The sequence below is a fragment of the Glycine soja genome, chromosome 19 (genome assembly GCF_004193775.1).
Source record: "Glycine soja cultivar W05 chromosome 19, ASM419377v2, whole genome shotgun sequence".
In the NCBI taxonomy this organism is placed as follows: domain Eukaryota; kingdom Viridiplantae; phylum Streptophyta; class Magnoliopsida; order Fabales; family Fabaceae; genus Glycine; species Glycine soja.
The window spans coordinates 45,915,730-45,938,962 of NC_041020.1; the positions used below are offsets into that span (position 1 = coordinate 45,915,730).

General features: G+C 33.9%; 4 protein-coding genes across 6 annotated transcripts; 1 reads left to right on the forward strand and 3 right to left on the reverse strand.

Annotated features, from left to right (window-relative positions):
* Positions 1-321: 321 nt before the first annotated feature.
* Positions 322-7,323, forward strand: LOC114398028 (protein downstream neighbor of Son-like). Its single transcript, XM_028360139.1, has 15 exons — positions 322-469; positions 648-811; positions 1,287-1,360; positions 1,432-1,567; positions 1,679-1,767; positions 1,849-2,002; positions 2,098-2,297; positions 3,059-3,228; positions 3,321-3,416; positions 3,661-3,782; positions 4,228-4,329; positions 4,831-4,940; positions 5,257-5,344; positions 5,660-5,856; positions 6,751-7,323. Exons 2-15 carry the CDS (start codon positions 701-703, stop codon positions 6,983-6,985), a joined length of 1,884 nt encoding a protein of 627 aa, XP_028215940.1. The 5' UTR covers positions 322-469; positions 648-700; the 3' UTR covers positions 6,986-7,323.
* Positions 7,324-8,086: 763 nt separating this feature from the next.
* Positions 8,087-10,208, reverse strand: LOC114399644 (pentatricopeptide repeat-containing protein At5g06540-like). Its single transcript, XM_028361850.1, has one exon. It carries the CDS (start codon positions 10,096-10,098, stop codon positions 8,230-8,232), a length of 1,869 nt encoding a protein of 622 aa, XP_028217651.1. The 5' UTR covers positions 10,099-10,208; the 3' UTR covers positions 8,087-8,229.
* Positions 10,209-10,474: 266 nt separating this feature from the next.
* Positions 10,475-13,394, reverse strand: LOC114398177 (F-box protein At5g06550-like). Its single transcript, XM_028360340.1, has 2 exons — positions 12,025-13,394; positions 10,475-10,991 (listed from the first exon to the last, which is right to left on the reverse strand). The coding sequence occupies exons 1-2, from the start codon at positions 13,305-13,307 to the stop codon at positions 10,751-10,753; spliced, it is 1,524 nt and encodes a 507-aa protein (XP_028216141.1). The 5' UTR covers positions 13,308-13,394; the 3' UTR covers positions 10,475-10,750.
* Positions 13,395-18,622: 5,228 nt separating this feature from the next.
* On the reverse strand, positions 18,623-22,635 carry LOC114399588 (myosin-binding protein 7-like). 3 transcript variants are annotated; one of them, XM_028361793.1, is made up of 4 exons: positions 22,542-22,635; positions 20,878-22,338; positions 20,646-20,692; positions 18,623-18,987 (listed from the first exon to the last, which is right to left on the reverse strand). In XM_028361793.1, the coding sequence occupies exons 2-4, from the start codon at positions 22,126-22,128 to the stop codon at positions 18,879-18,881; spliced, it is 1,407 nt and encodes a 468-aa protein (XP_028217594.1). In that variant the 5' UTR covers positions 22,129-22,338; positions 22,542-22,635; the 3' UTR covers positions 18,623-18,878. The 3 variants fall into 3 exon arrangements, 1 of the variants encoding a protein (XP_028217594.1); XR_003663772.1 differs by having other exon boundaries at positions 18,884-18,987; positions 19,712-20,692; XR_003663773.1 differs by lacking the exon at positions 18,623-18,987 and adding an exon at positions 18,994-19,598 and having other exon boundaries at positions 19,712-20,692.
* Positions 22,636-23,233: the final 598 nt, after the last annotated feature.

Consider the following 23,233-nt stretch of genomic DNA (forward strand, 5'->3'; position numbering starts at 1 on the left):
TGAGAAATTTTAATACTAGAGGAATTAAATGCCTTAAAACTTTTTTAAAGAATTTAAATTCATGAATTAGAAAAATTAGACAAATCAAAAATATAATTTAGCCTCATCTTTCCACAACAAAGGAGTTAAGGAATATTTCAGAGTGGGGTCCACCAACTAAAATTTATTATTTAGGTGGAAGCATGAAAGCCCTGGACCCAAGTCCCCAGCAGGCAGCAGGCCAGCCCAACAAAAAATCCAAAAGTACAAACGGTCCCGAACGGTGCCGTAACGGCGCCACAAACAGGAGGGAAATCAAAATTTTTCGTTTTAAAATGTAAACGCACATAAAAATGAAACGAAACATTTTGACAATTCCACTAGGTCCCGCTTCGCTCGCTCGCTCGCTCTCTCTTCCCTCACCCTCTGCTGCGGCGAAAACCGATACGACACCGTTCGCCGTTGAATGAATCTTCCACCACACGATTCGGTCTCTTCTCTTCCCTCCTGCTTCCGATTCGCATTTATTCTATTCTAATTTCAAAACCTAAGCCTGATCTACACTCCCTCGCGCTCATAATTAGTAGCACATTTATCCTGTTCTCTGATTGTGCGATTTCTGAATTCCATTGCAAATCCTTTCTCGCTAACGGAATCTGCACTTGCAGATCAATCTCAATGGCGTGTTTTGATTGGTAAAGTACGCGCGACGGAACGAGGCATGGCAGAAGTGGCTAAACCGAGTTCTGTGCCTCCGAGCTCTCATCGAATTGGTTCAGGACCTTTGAAAAGTGGATCTTTGGTTAGAAAGAAGACACCGTCAGAACTTAGGGTAAGTTCCCAAGCTCACGACCTCAATTTAGCATTCGATATGTGTGGTTATAATGGAAAATTCTTCGGTTATCCTAGTTCGTGATTTATGCTCTTATTGTTATACATTTGTGACATATAATTTGATTCTCACCACTCCAAGGATTAGTTGCTATATGTGCTTTTTGCTTGACTAGGCACATGCTCTCAAGCTGTTTGAAGTAAAATATTCCCTGGGATTATGATTTGGGAGTGAACTATGTAGACTAATTGTTTGTGATCAGTTGCATCCTTATTATTTGTCATTTAGTATTACTATTGTCTATGCTCATTTCAATTGAAATGGAGTTTGTAATCTGATGCCCCCCAATTCACATAGCCATAGCTCAGTTTCAATCTGATAAATGAATAGTAAATTCTTTCTTTCCATATGAACAACTAGTATTTAAATGTGGTGGAGGTAAAATTTTAATTTTCTCTCTGTACATTCTTGACAGGGAGAGTTGTTGAAGCGGGCAAGTAATGTGGACCTTACTGATGAATCTCAATCCACCTTGGCTGATCCTACGAAGTAAGATTCTGCTTCCCTTTCAATTTATTGTTTCATAATTTGCTTAGAACTTGCTTGATTTATGTTTGCAGGACCACTGAGGTGGACAATGGATTTAAAAAAACAAGGTTATGGAAGCCCCCTAGATACACAGACACACGGGTTGATGAAGTATTTGCTGCCAAAAAGCCCAGGTTCAAAATTGCATCTGGAAAGGAAAATGCAAAGGTTATTATGTTTTTGCCCAATTTATGACTCATTTAGTTTATTCAGTTGGCATCTTCATTAAATCATTGATCCCAAGATGTTAATGTTGTTGATATTTGTTACTACACTCAGGAAAATCCATCTTTGGGGCAAACTAGTAATCTGAAGAATTTTTCAGTTTTTTCAACATTGGAGGCCAAGGGACAGCAAGGAAATTCATGGTTTGCTTCATAGTTTATATGTTTGCTTGATCCCATAGTTAAGTTTTCCCAATGCTGATCTTGTTCCAAATTTGTTGTCAGCTTGGAGAATTCTGTTACTTCTAGTGAGGTCAGCAAAGATAGTGTATTACAATCTTGCCAAACATTTCAAAAGTGCAGCCAAGGAAAATTTCGTAGTGTTTCTGAGCTTTCATCAGCTGCTGATAAATCTTGTGGCACAGCTGCTATTGACCTGGTATACAATGACAGTGTCTGACATTTTCTTATGTGTTTACTTACATTTTAGATCCTCATAATTTGGCTATTAATATTGATAATAATAAATTATAGGGAAAAGCATTAAGAGGACTATCTGCACTTGAACCATCTAATGCTAATGACACGGCTGCTGATTTGGCTGAAGGACACAAAGATTTGACAACTGTTACAGGAAATTTCTTATCTGAATTCCTTTTACCTGGCAAGAAGGTCCCTTTGGATCTTAGTCTAAAAACCAGTATGCGAATTGTATCCTCCTCTTCTGTGAATTGGTAAGTAATGAGTGCATAAGATGGACTAGTGCATTGGCATCAAGCCTGGTAGGAATAGGATGGCAATGGACTGAATTAAAAAGCTTTTTACACTGGGATTCATAGTTTATATATTGAAAAGATGAGGTGTTTTAGGTTTCCTTAATGCTTTTTTTTTTTTTTTATAGTTTTTATAAAGATTATTTGATTTTATGCTCAATGTTGATATAGAGTCTTATGAATTATTTACCAAATGTTGTTAAGCCAATTCAACTGGATTGCAGTCAGTATTAGATGCACTGGCTATTAAAACATTTTAATCATAGTGGTCAGTTTGAGCTATATGATGGGAGTCCAGTTTTATGTTATTTCAGAAATTCAGAATAAAAATATTGACCTTTGATGTAATAATATGGGAGTTGATGGAACTAACGTATTTACCATGCATGCTGTATAGTATGACTGAAATATTTTTCATGCTCTCAATAACAAGTTGCTTATATAATTCCTTTTTCTATCTTAGTAAGTAGTAACCATGTTAATTTTTCATGTTTCTATTGTAAAATCTGTTTTGTCTGTATATAGTTTGTTTTGCATAGATTTTGATACCTTGAATGGGTAACCAGTCTCTTCTGTTTATCTACATCTTATGTAGTTGCAGCACCTATTTATGAGATTTGTTTGGATTTTTCATTTCTTGCTTACTTTGGTGTCAAATCCTTGTTGTCCATTGTTATCTTTTTTCGAAGGTTATTTTGACTTCCAAATTTCATGATACATAGGTCACTTATGCGTGGTACCATGCCTCAGTTAACCTTCCAGCATAGTTATTTCACGAATCAAAATATGAGAGGTTCCGAGGGCTTTAAAGTTTTACAGTCATGGATGTATCCTCAATCCATTCTACCACCTTCTCTAATTTCCGTCTTGAGCTCATCAACATCAGATGGAGGTTGTCAAGCAGTTCCCATTTATGGTTTCTTCTTTGTGCTTTTCCTTTCTCTATTTTCCTTAAGCACTTTTCCCCATCTTTTCATGCGATAGAATTGGAGTTCTTAAGGAAAAGACAAGTAGCTTGGGAAGAATCCTTCCGGGACCTCTATTACATGCTTCGAAAGAACATTTGTGGCCTTTTTTATGGTAATTACACAATACCTTCATTTTCTTTTGTCAGATAGTGTTGTAATAATTATAAAAATGTGTATATGATGCCTTTTTTACATTGCATTTTCTATTCTTCTGGATTTTATGTGTTTGCTTGTGAGATGCAATTTAATTTGTTTCTGCATAAATTTATTTTTCTATTATTGATGCAGACTTTATTTTTCTATTATTTGAACCTTCCAACTTCATTATGCATCAATTTCTTCCTTTTGTTTTCTAGTTAGCACTGCCCAGTTTGTGGTGATGTTCACTGGTGGCGACATCTCTGGGAAATCCAAATGTTCATGCAATGCTTATATCTCTCAGTCAACCCAAGGGTTAAGATCATTGTTAAGAGAGCATGTAAGCTGTACTCATGTATTATTTGTAGCTCATTTATGGTATATTTTGTAGTTTCTAGGAAATTGTCTGTGAAAGTGTAGTAGGTATAAGGCATTTTATTTGTTTTCTCTTACTAGGTTTTTGTCAAAGAGTAGTAGACTCATTGTAGTTGCCACTTCCCAATAATTTGTGTTCTTCAAGTATATCATGACAAGGAGTATATCAGTATAACGAGTAACAACTCAACAAGGGCTATACTTATTCTAAGACTTTGACTGCTGACATTTTTAACTAAATGAAATGTAATTTTCCATAAACTTACTCATGTTATTTTAAGGCTTTACTCTAGCCTGCTTGTTTTGCTGAGCTTCTTTATATTATTATTATTGTTGTTGTTGTTGTTATTATAATATTTGTTTTGTAGATGAACTCTGAGCTTTATTTTTGGTTGTATACCCTTTATTAGGATCTCTGTTTCTCTATGCCTCTTTGCCATTCGAAAGTAGAACAAGTTTCAACTGAGGATCTAGTTGAGTTGTCAGAGATAGAGAAGCAAAACTTAGGACAGGTTTGTATCTATATGTTATTTATATAGTGCTTGTTTTTCCAAATGATGTTTGTATTTATCTCTGAATGATCAATTCCTTGACATAGCGTGCTTATCTCTTTGTGATTCTATTGATAAATTTGTACTGAATATTGAAACTATACTTCTCTGTTACTGTTGGCTCCTAGTTAGCATTAATTGAACTATTTGGTGTTTAATTCAGAATTGTGTGTAAAATGTTATTACTCTATTCTCTAACTATGTCTTCTTACATTACTAAAAGAATTAAGTTTTACATGTATATCTAACTTAAACTCAACTAGTTGATGGATAAGATTTCATTAATAAGATGCGTGCAAAAGTTATTTGAATTGGTTATTGTCTTGCACTTCATGTTAATAATTGGCTGTCTCTTTTGTGTATATTATGGTGTTCTGTGAGTTTGTCTATCAATTAATTCGAATGCTTTTTTTTCCCTGTGCATCATTTATATTAATCGGTGCTTGTTATTTGAAATAACAGACTCGGCGATTAAGGTCATTATCTGATGTTGATAATAGCCCAGAATCTTTGCTGGTTTTTAGTGGCAACAACAATGTACATGCTTTATATGACTTTTTACTAAATTACAGGTGACTGACCTTTTACTTTCTTTATAGCTTCTTTTCCAGGTTTTGTAATTCAGACTTATGGCGTGTTTTGGTAAACAAATTAACTAAGCATTTATTCTATAAGTTCTAATCAAATGAGAGCTTATTTGTAAACTTGAGTGTGAAGTTTACTGGAAAAAAAATATTTTGACAAGCTTCACTATGACAAAAGCTAAACAATGCTTATAGGAAGATCATCAGTCACTTTCATTAGCCTAAATTAAATCAGACTTATTTGATGTTTACCCTTATATTTTCAATCATGCTGCTGACTAATGTTTTTTTCTTCACTCTGCAGATTTCTCTTGACCTCACTGTCTAGTGTGGATGTACCTGTCTTGTGCTCTCCTGTGCCATTTCAAAATTCTGCTTTGTCTTCTCCTGACGTATGTCAATTTAAGTTGATTATTGATCTATCCTACCATTCCTCTAACAAGTTACTTGGGCAAGTAATACTAATAGTGTTTCCACAATAGAGTTTCTTATGTGGTCAATGTTATTGTTACTAGTTGCTTAGTTTTTGAAATCTGTGCATTTGGTCTACTATCAATAATGTATTGTTATTTTACTGAAAAACATGCAGAGGAACCCATAGCTTGAAAATTGAAATTTCTTTGTACAGTTTGTTTAAAGCTGCAATAATTTTTTTTCTACTGCTAGCTATTTTAAATCATTGGAATATCTATACTTCTGTTTGTCAGATTAAATGCGTGGAGACTAGAAGAGCTGAAGACATTGCTGCTTCTTCTAATGGGTCTATATGGAAAGATGTTGAGTCAGCACAAGGATCATCAGATAGCCTTTGTACCATTGAAATTAAGGATGCACTTCTTCCACCTTGGATTATTTGTGGTATATGTGCATTGATGGCCTCTGAAGGAAGAAGCTTTGTGGCAAGGTATGAATAGCCTTTGTTTGGTGATACTTTTTGCCGTGTTAAATTTGAGCTGTTTAGATAGGATAATTTCATGTGGCCAATACAGCTACTTTTAGTTCATCTGTAGCCTGTCCAGACAATTAGGGTTATGGTCAAGACTCACTCTCTCTGACCTTGTTGGAATGCAAGCCATGGGTTGGAGGTTAATGAGTGAGAAAATGGGTATACATGCAAATTCAAGTAACCTGGATTTAACTTTAGAGGAACACTGCTTGGTAATGAACCATGGCTTTGAAAACAAGTGAAGCAGAGCCCTGACTGCTATGATTGGGGTTGGTTGTTTGGACACAGGAGCTTGACTTGGTTAATGGTTGTCTAACCATTTCAGCAAAACAAATAATCAAATTCTAACTGGTTATCAAATAAAATGGAAGTTTTATAACCAGCTTTAATCGACCTGTTATCGTAAAACTGGTTAAATATGGTTATGGTTAAATTTAATAAAATTGTTTAATATGATTATATTATATGAACACCCCTTGTGATGAATGTGGACCTATGACTAGTGGGTTTTTGGAGCCATATTGTTTCTGGTTGAGCTCTGGTAACGAAGCTTTCTAATATGTGAATGAGAAAACTTGGGTATATGTCGATCTAAGGAATTTATATTACGAACAATTAGGCGATGTTGGTTTGAGAAAACATTTCTATCCTTTCCTTTTCTCAATTTCTCATAGTAACTCGCCGATTGTTCTGAGTCACAGTGAGCTCTATCTAATCTAATAAGTAGAATTTCATGAACGTTTATACTGATATATTATGAATTTTTGCTGCACATTATCTAGTTAAAACTAGTTGTACCATACATATTTGTTTTAAACCTAAATGGTGTTATGTTTTTCATATGGCTTACAGTTTTGTGACGGAACCTAGCTCAATTGGCTTGAATGTTGCCTTAAAATCAACTTGTGAGAAGTCGGAATCTAAAGCTGCCGGCAGTGAAAGCTTACAAGACCAAGGAAGTACGTTTGGCATTCCAGAAGTTGTAGTCTCTTCTCGACTGTGTTCATGTTCATTAAAAGGCGTAAGGTACAGTGATGAATCTTATACAGCATCGCTATCCCCTGTACAATCTTATATAAACAAGTAACTTATATTCATCACTTTGATGGCTAATTTATTTAAATGCCTACCCGTCCCTTGACCCTCCAGAAAATTAAAATCTAGGAATGTTGCATTTGTAAATCCAAAAACTAGAGGAACATGTTGGCAACCAAGAATATGTAATATCCATGTCAATTGCAAGTTGCTAATTCCATCAATTGGTGCATTGAGAATTTCATTCAAGATTACAAAACTATGACCACCTTGTGAGGGGAAACAAATCAATTACGAACTGTCGAACTCATTGTGCCTTTGGGCCTTGGCATTGTATATGTAATTACGGGATATTTTTCTTCCTTGAATTGCGTTTATTTTTTATGGCAAGTTGCCTGAACAGAACTTGACATCTGTTTATAAGTATTTTCTAAGTTTCGAACTCAAGAACATATATATAATTAACCAAGTAAACTCTTAATGCAAATTTCTATATTTGTGACCATTGATGATATCGTGCTGTGCAGAGGCACATGGACCACTATATACGTTAGGACAATAACTGAGAAAGTGCACAAACTGGCTTCTTTAAAGTTCATTCTTAAGAGTCCTTTATTCACTTGTCTAGGCTATCTTCATTTGTCATGCATCTGGAAATAAAGGTGTCGAGGAGTTGGTTTGGTTTAAGTTTAAAGTCAAAGTAAAGTTTAAATTAATTATTGGTCACTAAATTAAAGTAAAAAGGTTATCCTGTTTAGTTTTCATTGAGATATTTTTTCATCAAATTTTAAATTTTGTATCATTATAAACCAAAAAATTATTTATTTCAATAATCTTAGACAATTAAATCACTTACTGGTATTGATGTTTTTTAATTTAATTTAAATGCACCGGTAATACATTTTTTATAATCATTTAATCACAAACTGTGTATGTTTATTTTTATACCAAGTATAATTTTTGTTTAATTATACAAAAAATTCGACGCCGTCTAGTGTTAGTGCATGTAATTTTTTTTCTATATTCTTAATTAATATAAACAATAAAAAGTTAAATAATAAACATCTTATAAAACTGTTACAACAACAAAAAAAGTTTAAAATAGAGATGTTTTAAATACTAAAGCTAAAAAATTAAATAAAAGCTTATCGAATAATCGGATTAGTTTTAATTCAGCTTTAATAATTTGAACATACTTAATCATTTGATTTGAATTATTGAGATCATCGATCAATCCTATCCGAATTACCCTATATCCTAAACATAGCTCTAATCTGTATTAGTCACATTGTTGTTTCACCAGTAATCCATACAAGAACACGTGCCTTCTTTAAAATGATGGAATCGGTTTCGATCTCTCACAATCAACTCCACTTCGAAAACCTTTGAAATCAACTTGGTAGCTGTGTGACAATCTTCACAGACACGCAAATTTTTAACAATCCGAATTGGTGTAGGAGCCCGAATCTTCATAATTCCATATGCAATGGCCAGCTTCTCACTATGCCTGTGAAGGGCACCTTCCTTTTCCTCTTCATCAATGTCAAACATTGTCTCAGCTGTATTTCCAACATAGCCAGCTAGTTTTATTTTTGGGAGTATTATATCTTCCCATATTCTTTCTATTTTCTCTATTTCCGGGTGTGTTTTATCTCCAATTGTAAATTCATGAACTTTTCCATCTATCTCAATGAGACTATACCCAGGTGGTTTTCTTACTCCTTTGTCTTTCATCATTTGCCTCATGACAGTAACATCTTTCCACTTATTTGCACGAGCATATATGTTGGAGAGTAGCACATAATGACCACTATATTCTGGTTGCATCTCTAACAAAATCTTCCCCACCCTTTCCCCAACTTCCACATTCTTGTGAATCCTGCAAGCTCCTAGCAATGCTCTCCATATTGGAGCATTTGGCTTCACAGGCATTTTAAGAACAAACTTCTCCGCCTTTCTCAACTTTCCTGCACGACCAAGAAGATCAACCATACATCCATAGTGCTCCAGTCTCGGCTCCACCCCATGATCACGTTTCATGCTTTCGAATATTTCCAAACCCCTTTCAACCATTCCTGCATGGCTGCAAGCTGTCAACACTGCAGTAAACGTAATGTCTCTAGGAACAAACCCCTTTTTTGCCATTTCTGAAAAATACCAAAGTGCTTTCTCTGCATAACCATGCATGGCCAATCCAGCAATCAAAGCTGTCCAACAAAGGACATCTTTTTCTGGCAGTTGCTCAAAAACCATAACAGCTTTCTCAACATTCCCACATCTTGCATACATATCAACCACAGCTGTCCCAAGAATCAGATTCAAACTCAACTTATTCCTCATCACATACTCGTGAGCTTTCTCCCCCATTGCAAGAGCCCCCAAATGAGCACAAGAAGATATCACTCCCACCATCACAGTCTCATTAGCAACCACCCCTTCTGCCTGAAGAGCCTCAAACGTCTCAACTGCTTTCTCAAAACAATTGTTCCGGGCATAACCGCTAATCATCGTGCTCCACGTCACCAAATTCCTCTCCGGCATTCTATCAAACAGTTCACGTGCAGATTTAGCATCCCCACATCGATGATACCCCGCAATCATGCAAGTCCATGACACCACATCAAACCGACACATCCTCTGAAAAACACTCCTCGCAGCATTTATGTCCCCAACAGAGGCATACATATGAACAAGAGAGTTTTGAACGTAAAAATCTTGTTCAAATCCATGCTTAATGGCTTGTCCATGTGTTTGCATGCCCATAGGTGCATTCTCAAGCTGGGCACATGCCTTAACCAAAAAAGGGTGGGTGATATTATCAGGTAATAGACCAAAGCGTAGAGCTTTGATATAATAGTGAAAGGAGTTTTCAGGGTTTTCACTTGTGGAACACCCACGTATGAGTGCATTGTAGATGAAGAGATTGGGATTTTGGATTTGGGACGCGACCCTTATGGCGTAATGCAGCAAGTTGGTGGTTGAGTCTATGCAGAAAGCAATGAGGCGACTGGCTGCAAACACGTCGAAGAAAAGGTGGGTTCTTAGCATGTGGGCATGGATGATTTTGAGGTCCCTAGCATTGGAACAACACTCTAACAGTACAAGCTTGGGATTCTTCAACCTCAGCGTTTTCAGGATTGAGTTGCTACCACTGGTGATGCTCATGTTTCCGTCAAAAAAACACCATAATGCAACAACAAAATATCATAAGTCAGAATCAAGACATTATTTCTATTTTATTTTTTCGTACCAAAAGTTTTGGTGAGTTGGCTCAAAAAATACTGGTACTTGCAAATCATTAACAAACAATGAGATTCGAACAACGTCCTTATATAATGAGTTCGATTTTTACTACCTCTATCAATCTTTATTTAAGAATCGTTACTCTTATTTTTTGTTGGTAGATATTTATTTCAACTTTGCATGAGCAAATTAAATCTTAGAAACTTAATTCCTTTTTCTCTCTTATTTTCAACTTCTATTAGTGCTTATACAAAAACTTATCTAAAGAGGATCTTGTGTCCAGGGAATGCAAGTTGAGTTATTCATCACCAAATAATTTTGCTCTCTCCGTCACATTTCTAAGGACACCCTCCATCAAGTACATATCTTTAGTAGGAATCCTTTGTTTTGCACTTTGGATAATTAACAACAGGGAGCTTAAAAATGGAAGCTTGTCATGACATTTATAGCATTTAAAAAGGAGTACAAAGAGTACAAATACAATCAATAGAAAAGTAATCAAAATGTCAAAATTTGAAGCATAGCATCTTCCCGCAATGTGGATCAGCAACATCAGTTGTCGCCGAGAAACTCTCTAGAAAGAGAACTTGAAAGCTCCCGCATTAGTATCCGCGACAGAATCCCAGAAGGAAAGTTTCCTTTGCTGGATCTTTCTCTCTTCTTCTTTCCGAGTCAATTCATCAATTTCTCCAGGAAAATAAGCCTCGATAGCATTCTTAAACTTATCGTACAAATTCAGTCGATCCCTTGTTCCAGATACCAGTGTGCTAGCATTTGGACTTTTCAAAAAATCCAATACATTTATCAAATTTCTCCTGCAACAAATGCCCACCAACATTTGATATTAGATTATCATTTGCACATGCAAAATACAACGCTGAATCTAAATTTGAAATATAATCAAATTATTAGTAATTTAGTATTTATATATGAGTTCATTTCAGGAATTTCATTAAGTATTCAGGATTTCAGGTTATTAAGAACAAATGCAATCATCCTATTGTTGTCAAGATGCACATTTCACTCATCTGCTTATTAATGATTATATGGAAGACACATTCCACATGGAAAGATCACACGCTATAATAGTTTAAATAATAAATTCATCTATTTAAAAATCAGATGTTTTCATAGGTGACTTAATCCAGCATCTAATAAGTCCCTACTTAGGTTAGGGCATACATATGATAATTCTTCACTCACCCTCATCTCCAAACATAAAGCATAGGTCATGCAAACTGCAATAGCCCACCTCAACTTAAAATGAGCAGAGATCAATAATTAACCTTCGTTCTATTACAAACCAGGCAATAACCATCTACAGACCCTTCATAACAGCAAAATGAGTCTAATTTTTTTTTTCAAATGTCTAACACAAATGGTGATACTGATACTCTAACAGGCCAAATTCTGAGTAGCCAATGGATATTTTAACATCAACAACAAACAAATAATGAGTATTCCGAGAAAATATTTCTATCAAAATATCTACTTCCTTGAAGATTCTCAGGTTTTGGTGTCATATTACAACTAAAATGAGGCACTTGATTACTCAACAGAACAAAAACAGACTAGTCAATCCATCATACCATTCAAAAGCAAAACATATATCAAACTACAATTAAGGAAAAAAGGACCAGCAGTCCAGCACCGGTCCATCCAGAAACAGTCAATGAGGTTAGTCATAGCTTTATCAAGCTCTCCACAGTCATTAGCTTAAAAACTCATTAAAAACAATTAGTTTAGTTTCAATGGATTGAAAATCCACTGTCACTGCAAAGCTGCTCAAAAATTAGTATTTCATTAATTAAACTTCGGAAATCTACAGAAATCAATGAAGAACCTCACCTACTGACATAGTTTTGGGTTATGGCTATAGATTCCTCCAGATTGATCACCAAATGCCACCATCCACTAGGCACAAAGATCACCTCTCCAGCTTTACATACGCACTCAATTGGTTTCTTGTTCCAATTTTTGGTGGCGCCATAGAAGTTCATGAACCATTCAATTATTGAAACAGGAGATGCCACATCCGCACCATCAGGACTAGGATGAACGCCAGGCGGAATCACATCAGGAGGAAACAAAATCCATTTCTTGGACCCCTTGATCACTGCATTCCAAGCCGAAGTTGAATTCGGATCAACATGGAAGGAAGATCCAGACCCAGCAGGTCCAATAATAACCCACCTGTAGTCCGGCCTCTCATTGCCCAAAACACCAAACAAGTCCTCCCTAAAGTACACCGGAACTTCATATTCATCACCCAATTTTGGAACTTTCTCAGCAAACTTAGGATCAAACAAATACAAAGGCCTTTCCTCTCTAACCTGATCCGAGTACCCAAAATACTCTCCAAGCTTCATCTCCACTGGCCCAACTGAAAACTTAACATCACCACACAACCTCACCAAATAATCCCTATCCCAATTCCTCAAAGCACCCCAATTATCAATACACCCTTCCAACAGCACCGGCTTATTAGGCTCTTCAAAATTCAACACAAACTCCTCGACCGAAATTCCTCTCTTCCGAACCACATTATCCCTCTCCAACCACTCAGGCTTCATTTCGAGGTTAGCACAGAGCCAACTCTGGAAGAGATAATCCGAGTAAAAGTCTCTAACTTTGAAACCCCCAAGAGCAACAGCGAAGTTATCAAATGAAGGGTAACAAGCAGAAACATAAGTGGATTTCCAAGACCCTTTGTACTGAAACCCACCGAGAAGATTCTCCAACACGAGATTCCTCCAAAGGGGTTCATGGTTGGTGAACACATAGAAAGACTTGCTCACAGAGGCTAAAACCCCTAAGGAAGTAGAATCCAAAAACCCGAGAATGTCGAGAACAAGCTCATCCGAAAGGGTGTGAAGATTACCTAAGCCAGTGTCTCTGGAGTTGGTGGAACTTGTGTTCAGATAGAGATTCCCCAAGGGTTGAACACCGTGAGTGTGTGATGGGGCAGAGCTTTTGATGTTGAAACCTTCTTCATTAACTTCTTCTTCTTCTTCTTCTTGTTCCACTAGATGTGCTAACTCTTTTGTAATGGAAATGCAACTTCTGTTTCTGTTTTTGATGGTTTTCTTTTTGACACGGGACAACAAGTTTCTCATCCTGAAGCTCCGCATCGTGTCGACGGCGAGGTTTTTCGTTCTGGTTTGGTTTCAATATCTGATGTGACTATGCGGCCAAGCCTACCAAAAGTCCAAAACCCAAAAACCCAAGCAATGGGTCCTTAAGGTAAAAAAATAAAATAAATTATAAATTAGGACAAAGTCACAAACTTAGCTATATTTCTAACTTTTTTTTAGAGGAGGTATATTTCTAACTCTTGATTACTTAGTTTATTATGAATTACAATTACAACTTGATAAAAAAATATCATGATACACTGTTTACACTCTAGTTGAATCACAATTCATAATTTATGGTAAATTAAGTGATTTTTATAAAATTATCTTAAAAATTATAAAAATAATAATTTGTAATTCAATAAAAATGTAAAATAGTATATAATCATTAAACTCACTTATAAGATATGTAAATGTTAAAATTGAATTCGATAGTGATTAATGAGATGATAAAATGTTAAATTTAATTAGAAAATAATATTGATAATATTAAATATCTTGATATTGAAAACTGAAAACAAAAGATATTTTGAAAAGCTAAATGAGTTTTAGATTATGTATTTAATTTATTTTTATCTATCAAAAGTTACTGATACAAGTGGTTTAAACTATGGATCGATCTCTAATTTAAGTATGAAGTCGTAAAATAAATTTATTTGTTTCTAATGAAATAAAATATTTATTATTATAATAAATACATTTGCTGCGATACTTTATTTTTAACAAATATAATTAATATTATCATTAACTAATGTATTTTAAATTTAAAAACACGTAGTAATTTTTAACATGATTTATGTGGCATCGGCCAAGAAACAGCCCGTCACTAAAAAATAAGACATGACAGTATACTCTCAATCTCAAATTTGGGATGGACTAATAATATCTAAAAGTCTAAGGTGAATTTACAAGGAAGCAATATTGTTCTCCTTGGGAATTCTTTATACCAGAACAACACACGTTTAATACTTTTAAATCCTCATAAAAGCTAAGGGAATAAAAAAATTAAAAGGAGTTGTTGTCAACAAAACTAACTACTAATGGATGGTTAAGAGAACAAATATGAAGCCTTTTTTTTAAGAAGCCTTTTTCTATAAAAAATATAAACGTCAAGAGATATGCTCTTCAAAAACAAAATGAAGAGAAATGTAAAAATTAGTTATTGTTAAGTATTTTTAAATTTAAATAAATAATGAGTTTAATTTTAGTGTAAATATTTTATATTATTAAGTAATTAAAAACCACTCTATATATAATTTTACAGTAATTATTACAAAAAAAAGTCTACAGTTTTACTATAAAAAAATATTAAATGATTTAGTAAAAAATATTTTGCATTATCATTTTATTCTAATTAAATTCACTTTTTTTTGGGCAATACAAGTGTCAATGATGCTCTCATATGATATAATATACGGTAACTCCCTTTCAACTCGTGAGCTTTAGGAATTCATGTTTTAGATTAAAGACTACGTCAAATGCAACATCATCATGTTTTAAGCAAGTACAATCACACACTTGTAATTCTTTGCTACCCTTTCATTTCAAAAATTAAAAAAACTGAATTGTAATAATTGATTAATCTGTTCAGATTTTTCCTTAATGTTCTATGATTATTGCTCCGTGATATGAAACTCAACCTGGAAGTTAAAAAGAATTATCCCCAAGTGTTGTTAAAGTTTATTGATTACAAGAGGAATCTTATTTCAAGAAAAAAAAAGAAGATTATAAGACGAATCTCTACATTCAGATAAACTTTTAAAACAAAATAGTACTATCTTTATCTTGAGGTTTTTCAAATCCTTTTTACAAGTTAGGTACTGTTTTAACGGCTGAAAGAGATTATTTTTTAAGCAAAAGACGTTAACGCGTTTTGATTTATAAACGAGTATTTTTAATCAAGACGTTAAGTTCCTGAACTATATTTAAATCTTCAAATAGATTTCTAAATCATTTTTCTTTTTAATTATTAAATTCTTAAAAATTTACATTAGATAGAATGAGTGGTGTTCTTAAAATTTAATTCTTCTAAACCACCAGCAATTAGAAACAAGAAACAGCCGTAAGCAGAGAACAAACTATCCATACATGGATATTACTAGTGTATTTTATAAAGAATAAAAATAAAATAATCTCATGCACACTTAAAATGACTGATCTCTAAAAGACCAAGACCGTACCTCTCTCTATTTACTATCTAATTAGCAGTAGAGAAATTTTTTTATAAGTACAAATCTAATAAATCACATTTAAACCCAACAAATTAAAAAACTATATATACATTGTTTAAAATTAAATAAAAAAATATTTATCTCTCCAATTCATCCCTACTCTTTTTTCTTTTCTCTCTCTCAGACTCTCCTACCTCTTACTTCTACCATAAAAGCATTGAAAGTTAAAAAATCAGACCCAATGCCCTCACAACATCAGATAAACAGTATCAAATTTAAATCATTCATTGGTTCAACATCAAACAATACCTTTATTAATACAATCTTTGTAGGTACTCCTAGTTCAATTTTGTTAATACAATCTTTGATTTGTTGACCAAAAAAATATTTCTTTGTGTACCATGCCCTAATAGCATTCACCATTGGCTAAAAAATCAAACACAACTAGTTGAGCCACGCACAAGAAAAATTGTTGCATATGTGAATTTGAACACTGTGATGGGGACATTGATTAGTTTTGATTAAGATAATATCAAAATTAATTTAGGAATTTTAGTGTTGTTGCTAACATTAAACACACACGTTTTCTGTTGTGTGGAGTTTGAATGCGTGAAAGAGATGGGATGGATTCGAGAGAGAAAATATTTTAAATAATGTGTAATTTTTTAATTGGTTGTGTCTAAATGTGATGAGTAGTTTTGTGCCTATTCAAAACTTTCTCCTTGAAAGACAATATCTCCTCTCTCTCTTTTATGTACTATCCGTTAAGCAAGAGAGAAATGTCATAACATCTGGAGGAGTTAAGCCGTAAAAAATGATCGACCCATCTCAACTATGACATCTATTAATTAGATTTTAATTATTTTAAACTTTTTAAAATGTCTTTCTTTTTTCATCTTCAAACCTGGAAAGGGCAAGTTCCTGCAATTTGTAGCGTCTCCACTGAACTTTACATGAACCCGCCCACACCAGGTAGCCCCTTCGGATCCAAGCTGAGCGAGTCTAGCATACCGGTTGCATTCTCCTCACATAGGTAGCATTCTTAAACTTGGAAAACATCTTCAAACCTCGACGCTTTGCTTTTGAACGGTTCCATAATTCTTGCGCATTGATCTGCGTTTCAAGGATGCATCATTCGATATCACTAGTGGCCTTTGATGATCTTGTTTTCGTTCATTGAAGACAAAGAGTGTCTCAACAGATTTTTCGTGGACCTCACAAAGGTAGATAGCAACGTTCGAACTAAGACCGATATCTATGGATTTATTTTTTGTTCATTCACATCTTCTTGTCAAATTGTCATCAATGCGGCATCATAACAAGTCAATCTGTTGCAACATCGTGTCGTGATGTTGATGTTGTCGTACTTGTTTCTGTTGTAATATCCAATGTCAATGCTCAATTGTTGGAGAAGAACAAGGATTAAGACATGTTTGATGTAAGTGTTAAGAAAAACTCAAGTACTTAATGATGGTATATTTGTTTTGATTCTATAAATCAAGGCTATGCATTCAATCAGATTTTCTTCCAATGGTTTATATGATTTGTTGCTCCAGCTAATGCATGATTCTTGCCTGTCACAATTTAATTGGATGTCACTTTTTTTATTAAACACTTGGGCGGATATAACATTTCTCTTAGCAGTAACATGCACATATCGAAGTTTTGTCACAAACAACACTAATCCAATAACTATTTATCTTGTGGTAAGTTAATGATTTATACTCACAAGGGGTGCATATTTTTTTTTTGAAGAATGGGGTTGCACATCTTGAATTATGTAATATGTGCCTGATACATTTTCTGTTGTACTAGCGTACTAATCACATATGCGTGCGTATGTGTTGACGTGCACGTGTGTATGCCTGTAAGTATATTATATTCACGAATATTTATTAAAATAATTAAAATGAAACATAAATTAAATTTAAAATAAATAAATTTAAACCATATTATTATATTAAAATAAACACTTTTAAAACATATATTATATTAAAAATAAATAATTTTAATTTTTATATTTATATTATATTAAATTAACTTAATTTATATATAATTAAAGTTATTTAAGTAATTTTAAATCACTGGTACGGGTAAGTTTGGGTACCTTAATAGCTACCCATGTCCCATTAATAAGTAAATAGAGAAAAAATTGATATATTTTAATCTTACTACATGCATGCACTAAATTATATATTTTTATTCCATAGCAAATTTTACCTATAGGTATATATTTTTTTTCACCTCTCATCACTATATTTATGACCCAAATTAAAAGTATTTTATCCACTATTTTAATTATTTATCAAAAAAATTATAATTACTTTAAACAATCAAATTATTTTAAAATTATACAATTTTTCATGCTTGTAAATTCAAAAATTTATATATATTAAACTCTATTTTTTCAGTGTGATACTCATTAATTTGGCAAATTACATATCAATATTAACAAATAATTTTTATTTAATTACTAATAAAGAACTAATTTTGTTTGATTTTTTTTATTAATTTCACTTTATAGATATTAAATTACTATTTTATTCTTAATTTGTGTCCGTGTGCAATTTGTTACAAATTACTTCACTTGCTTTCTTAATTTTTAATTAATTATTTAAATAAAATATTTTAAGAATGCAAAAAAATGTATTTAATTTTTTTGATTCATTTTCCAGCAAAGATAATTGATTTTATAAATTATTTTAATTAATACTATTTTATTAATTAACATTAAATATAGAGAAATATATTCACATCATAATTAATTCAATAGATGCATATAAACCAAACACAACATAAATCTGAAGAGCTACTGATGTTAGACTACATAAAAAGAAAAAGAACCATAAAAACTATAAAGTACTCATATTTCTTTTGTATAATCTCTACTTGCCAGTCTAGAAAAAAAAGTTTAGGCACCCCCATTAAACTGTCATTCCTCATCAGGTTAACTCTGCATATACATTCGAAACACTCTATAACTTAAAGGGATAGGAGAAAAAGGAAAAAACCACACCAAACTGCTTTGTTCTGGTGTTACCCAATGTTTTAAAATTACAAATAACCCAAACAGTTTCATGATATTAACGGTAATTAATTTAGTGCTAAAAAATATATTTTCAAATTATAAACTCGGGTAGATGACTCAAATATCTTGTCATGTCCAAGTTTTCGTCAATCAACCAACAAATTACATTTAATTTCATACAAAAGAAAGAAAAGAACACTGCACAAAATGCCACCTTTTTGGCGAGAAAAATCTAAAGGAAAAAAAAAATTGTGTGATTCAGACTCGGTTGATGCTCCGCTCCCCCACTCCAACATATGAGCCTACCCTTAAGCTAAAACAATAATTGGAGATATTTTCTCATTGATAAAATAAAATAAAATTGGAGAACTAATCTCCCACTTGTGTACTTTGAAGATATCTCCATGACCTTACATGGGGTCCCTTGTCAAGCAGCATTAGCAAGCCCGCGCTGTCAGATGGTAGCCCCAACATATATCTACAATCAAAAACAATTAGATGATGAATAATTTATGGTCAAACAATCATTCAAGGATCCCCTAACAGCTTTCCACCCGGGTTAAGAAATATGTACCCTCTAAACTCATATAAGAAATATTATCATCATTAATAGACACAACACATTGAATTTGTTTTAATAATAATTCTGCTTTGAGAGGGCTGTATCAATGTACAACTAATGACAAATTAATTTATAATCATTCAAAGATTTTTACAATCTATGTTGGTCTTGTAAACCAGAAAGTAATATTTATGTTAATACAATATATTACAAGTATATTTAATTTAACACATTGAACATCAAAGCCCTGACAGCCAAATTTGTGTTCGGATCCTCTCCATTGCGGGGAGGAAATGAAGATCTCCAGTCTACTTAATCTACACATGACATGTGGATTAAATTTTTTCCCCAGTTCAGATTTAATTTCACTTAATCTATTCAAGTTATTAAAAAAAAACAGTTGAAACAGGCTCCGCATCGCGTTTTGAGTTGCAACAGGTTCCAAGGGTAAGACCACTGCGTTTTGGTGTCGCCCTCTTCCCTTTGCAGTGTCGCCCTCTCCACCAACGACCTGCAAGTTGAGACCACTGCAGCAGCGAGGGAATTGTTTTTTTTTATTCGTATTATAGGCAAAAATTGATGCTCCGAAACAGAACCACAAATCCATATCGGATCCTAACTTGTAATCAGAAAGCAGTACCTTTGCATACTGAGAGTGAGAGGTTGAGACGTGCACTGCCACCGCCAAACCCTTGCAACCTTCAACCCAGGAACACTTCACCAGAGAGAGAGAAAGAGAGCGTCGAATGATGTTTGAAGGAAAAGAGAAGAAAGGCGAATGAACTATATTGGGGATTTTGCTCTAGGCCTCTAGCACATTGAAAAACGACAAAATAGGAGAATCAACGCACACTACGGTAACATCTCGAACATGAGTCTACAAATTTAAGAAGCTTGTGCGGAGCTACCTATGTTGTGTTTTGTGCCTTTGGTAACTTGAAGTGGTGTTTCTGTATCAACTGTGAAACCTTCCAGGCTCCAACAATTGACTCGTTTAGCGTGACACATTATTGGCAAGCTTAATCTCATTTTTCTATTGCTCTTGTTGAAAAGTTTCTACTCCCCTTCCAATGAGACAAACAAATTGTTTCTGAGATGCAATTCCAGCTATGGAACAGGGCACCAGCAATGTAAAAATGGAGAAGTGTTGTTTTCCCCAGGAAAATGATACGGGAGTTCTAAAAAAAAAACTTCTAATAAGCTTTACTTGATGCGTAAACCGTAAACCTTAAACGGCATTGTGTTTTACTAAAGAGAGCACCTAAACTACATTCGTTTTGTCTTCATTTCATGTTTTTAATTTAACCATTAGATCAGTTTTACAACATCTTCAGAAATATAGAATGACTGGATCAATATTACAACATTCTTTTGCAAGCATGCTTTATGAGACTACTTGAATTCAAAACTATTGTTTTCTTTAAATGATTTCTGGCTAAGGTGGTTGTGAGAATTATGCCTGATTTTGCACACTTTTTGAGACTGCACATTTCAACAACTCAACAACCAGGCAACATCCCACCAGATGTGGTACACAAATTTTTAAATAAAGACTAAAGCTACTAACTGCTTACTTGATTTGATGAGCTTTCTTTCTCCAGAAAACAATTGATGCAATCCACTGAACAAAAAAAATAAAATGAAATAGCATAAGTGCTGCTACTGTCAAAATCTTCAACCATGAGATGAATGAAAAGAATAGAGATTATATCAAAGGGACCTTAAGCTAAAAAAAATGGGCAAATTAAGTAGGATACAAGTCCATATTATCATATAATTTGCAGACACCAGTTGTTTCTAAAGTACCTTAAAAACTGTCAAGAATGAAAAGCTGCTAATAAAGGATCTCGCTGTCATTTTTTTCTGCTGTGACATCTCTTTGCACAATTCTTGAGCTATTTCCTTCAACAAAATAAGCTGTGCTTTATCAGTGCGCATTGAAATGATTGCCTGCCTCATTGATTCCCTATCAGCCTCAAGTTCTTGAAGCCTCATGCAAAGCTTCTTCACATATGGATCTTCAAAATCTGCATGATTAACAAAATCCCTTGGAGTGGTTGCATAATCATCGTAAACACTAGCTCCAGCTTTGAACTCGGAGTCAATTGTATAGACTTTATCAATCATATCATCACCAGCTTCTGATGCATTGTCTACCTTCTTCAAATTGGAAAGGTCCTCATCTATCTTCCTAAAGCTAGGAGAATCAATCATATACTCAGGGCACAATGAAGATGAGTCACAGGAAAATTTCCTGGAATGTTTAGCCCATCTTGGAGACTGTCCAACTATCACCTTCTCTAGAATATTTTTTCCACTGAATTCCCCATCCATCTGACTATAAGTGGGACTTCTCTCCATTTGAGATATCCTACTTTCCAGGTTCCTCAAACGGTCCTTAGGTGTTTCGCCAAACGCATATTTGTCAATGTCTATCTCATCATTATCATCACTTGAAGCATGCATTGCATTACATCTCAAAGGAGGGTACTCATAAGGGGGAAATTTATACTGATCACCTTCTGCCTCCGATTCAGTGATGCCAAAACTCATCAACCTGTGCTTATAAGCCTGCACCTCACACGTGAGTGAGTGAATTGCCTGTTCTCTCTTATACAACAATTCATCCAATGCAAGAAGCTCCTGCTGATCGTGAGATGTCCTCTCTTCCACAAATCTCTTGAACTGCCGCGCTTCCAGCTGAAGCTCTGCCTTTTCCCTCTGCAACCTCAATATCATTGTCATGGTCTCATTCGCGGCCGAGGAGGCCGCATTCCTCTCCTCCTCCAATTCTTCATACAAATCCTTTATTGATTTCTGTTGGCTGCTAACAGCCTCACGTAATGCATCACATTCATTCCCAATCTCGACATGCGCCACCGGATCGCAATCCGGCCCTGGCGCAGAGAATTGGCCGCCCTGTTCCAACTGCTTGTGCTTCCTTTTCACAGACCGGAGCCAATTCCCTGAAGATTGAGCTGCCATGGAGCAATCACTACACCCGCATTCACAGTGCTTGCAACATTTCACCGAATCGCCAGAAGATTCCAAATCCATAAATTAAGATGCATGCATTCAAACCGAAACAATTTTGAAAATAAAACGAAATTGACCGATGATTTTAACAAATGAAGAACACGGTGAGAAAAGATCGGTGATATCCTCTAATTTTTTTTTCAATTCATAAACACCACGAAGAACTCTCTTCCCCTCCCTCCCATGCCATGCACCTTCTCCCTTGGATCAATCATCCAATGAGACACAAAACTGTTAACAAAAAATATAAAAACAACAATCACGTGATGCCATTAAGTTATTTTTATAACAATATATGAATAAAAACAATTTTACAATGCCTGAGTGACGAAAAAGGGGGGAAAATTGCAAGGAATAAACACGGCGGAAATTTGATCCCTCTGGTTTGAGCTTGAAAGAAAGAAAAAAAAAAAAGAAGGAAGAGGAAGAATGACCTTGAAGTTGAAGAAATGCGGTTGACGAATGGAGAAAGGCTGAACCCGCTTTCTTGGGAGGAAAGAATGCGGGTGTTTGGTTTGGAGGGAAGAATGATTGGGAAACGCTAGATACAATTTCTTTTCTTCTTTTATTTCTACAATTTTATTATTCTATAGATTTAGGTGCCTTTGTTTTACTAAAGAATACAAGATAAAATCTATTATATTTTATGTTGTTTCATGGTTGAGGTATAATACGAATTATTTTATTTTTTTTGATTATTAGATAAAATAATGTAAATTTTATTATGTTATTTGTACTTTAATGTTTGGTTTGTATTAGAAAAAGATACAAGCATGATTTTAATTTTTCTTTAAATTATTTTATCATTTAATAAAATTGATTATCATAATTTACTAATATTTATAATTTATTAATACTGTGATATATTTTAAAGTATTATTTTATATTTATTATTATAAAAAATTATAATTTATTAATTATGTTGATATATTTTTAACTATATCTCATAAGTATCATATTATAAATTAAAAAATAATTTAAAATAAATTAATAAAATACATAAGTAAACTACTAATAATTTATCATATGTTATAATGAAAAGATGTGAGATAATAAAAAATTAAAAATTAAAAATAATATTGTATTTTTATTTTTATTGAATATTAGAAAAAATTATACTAAATTT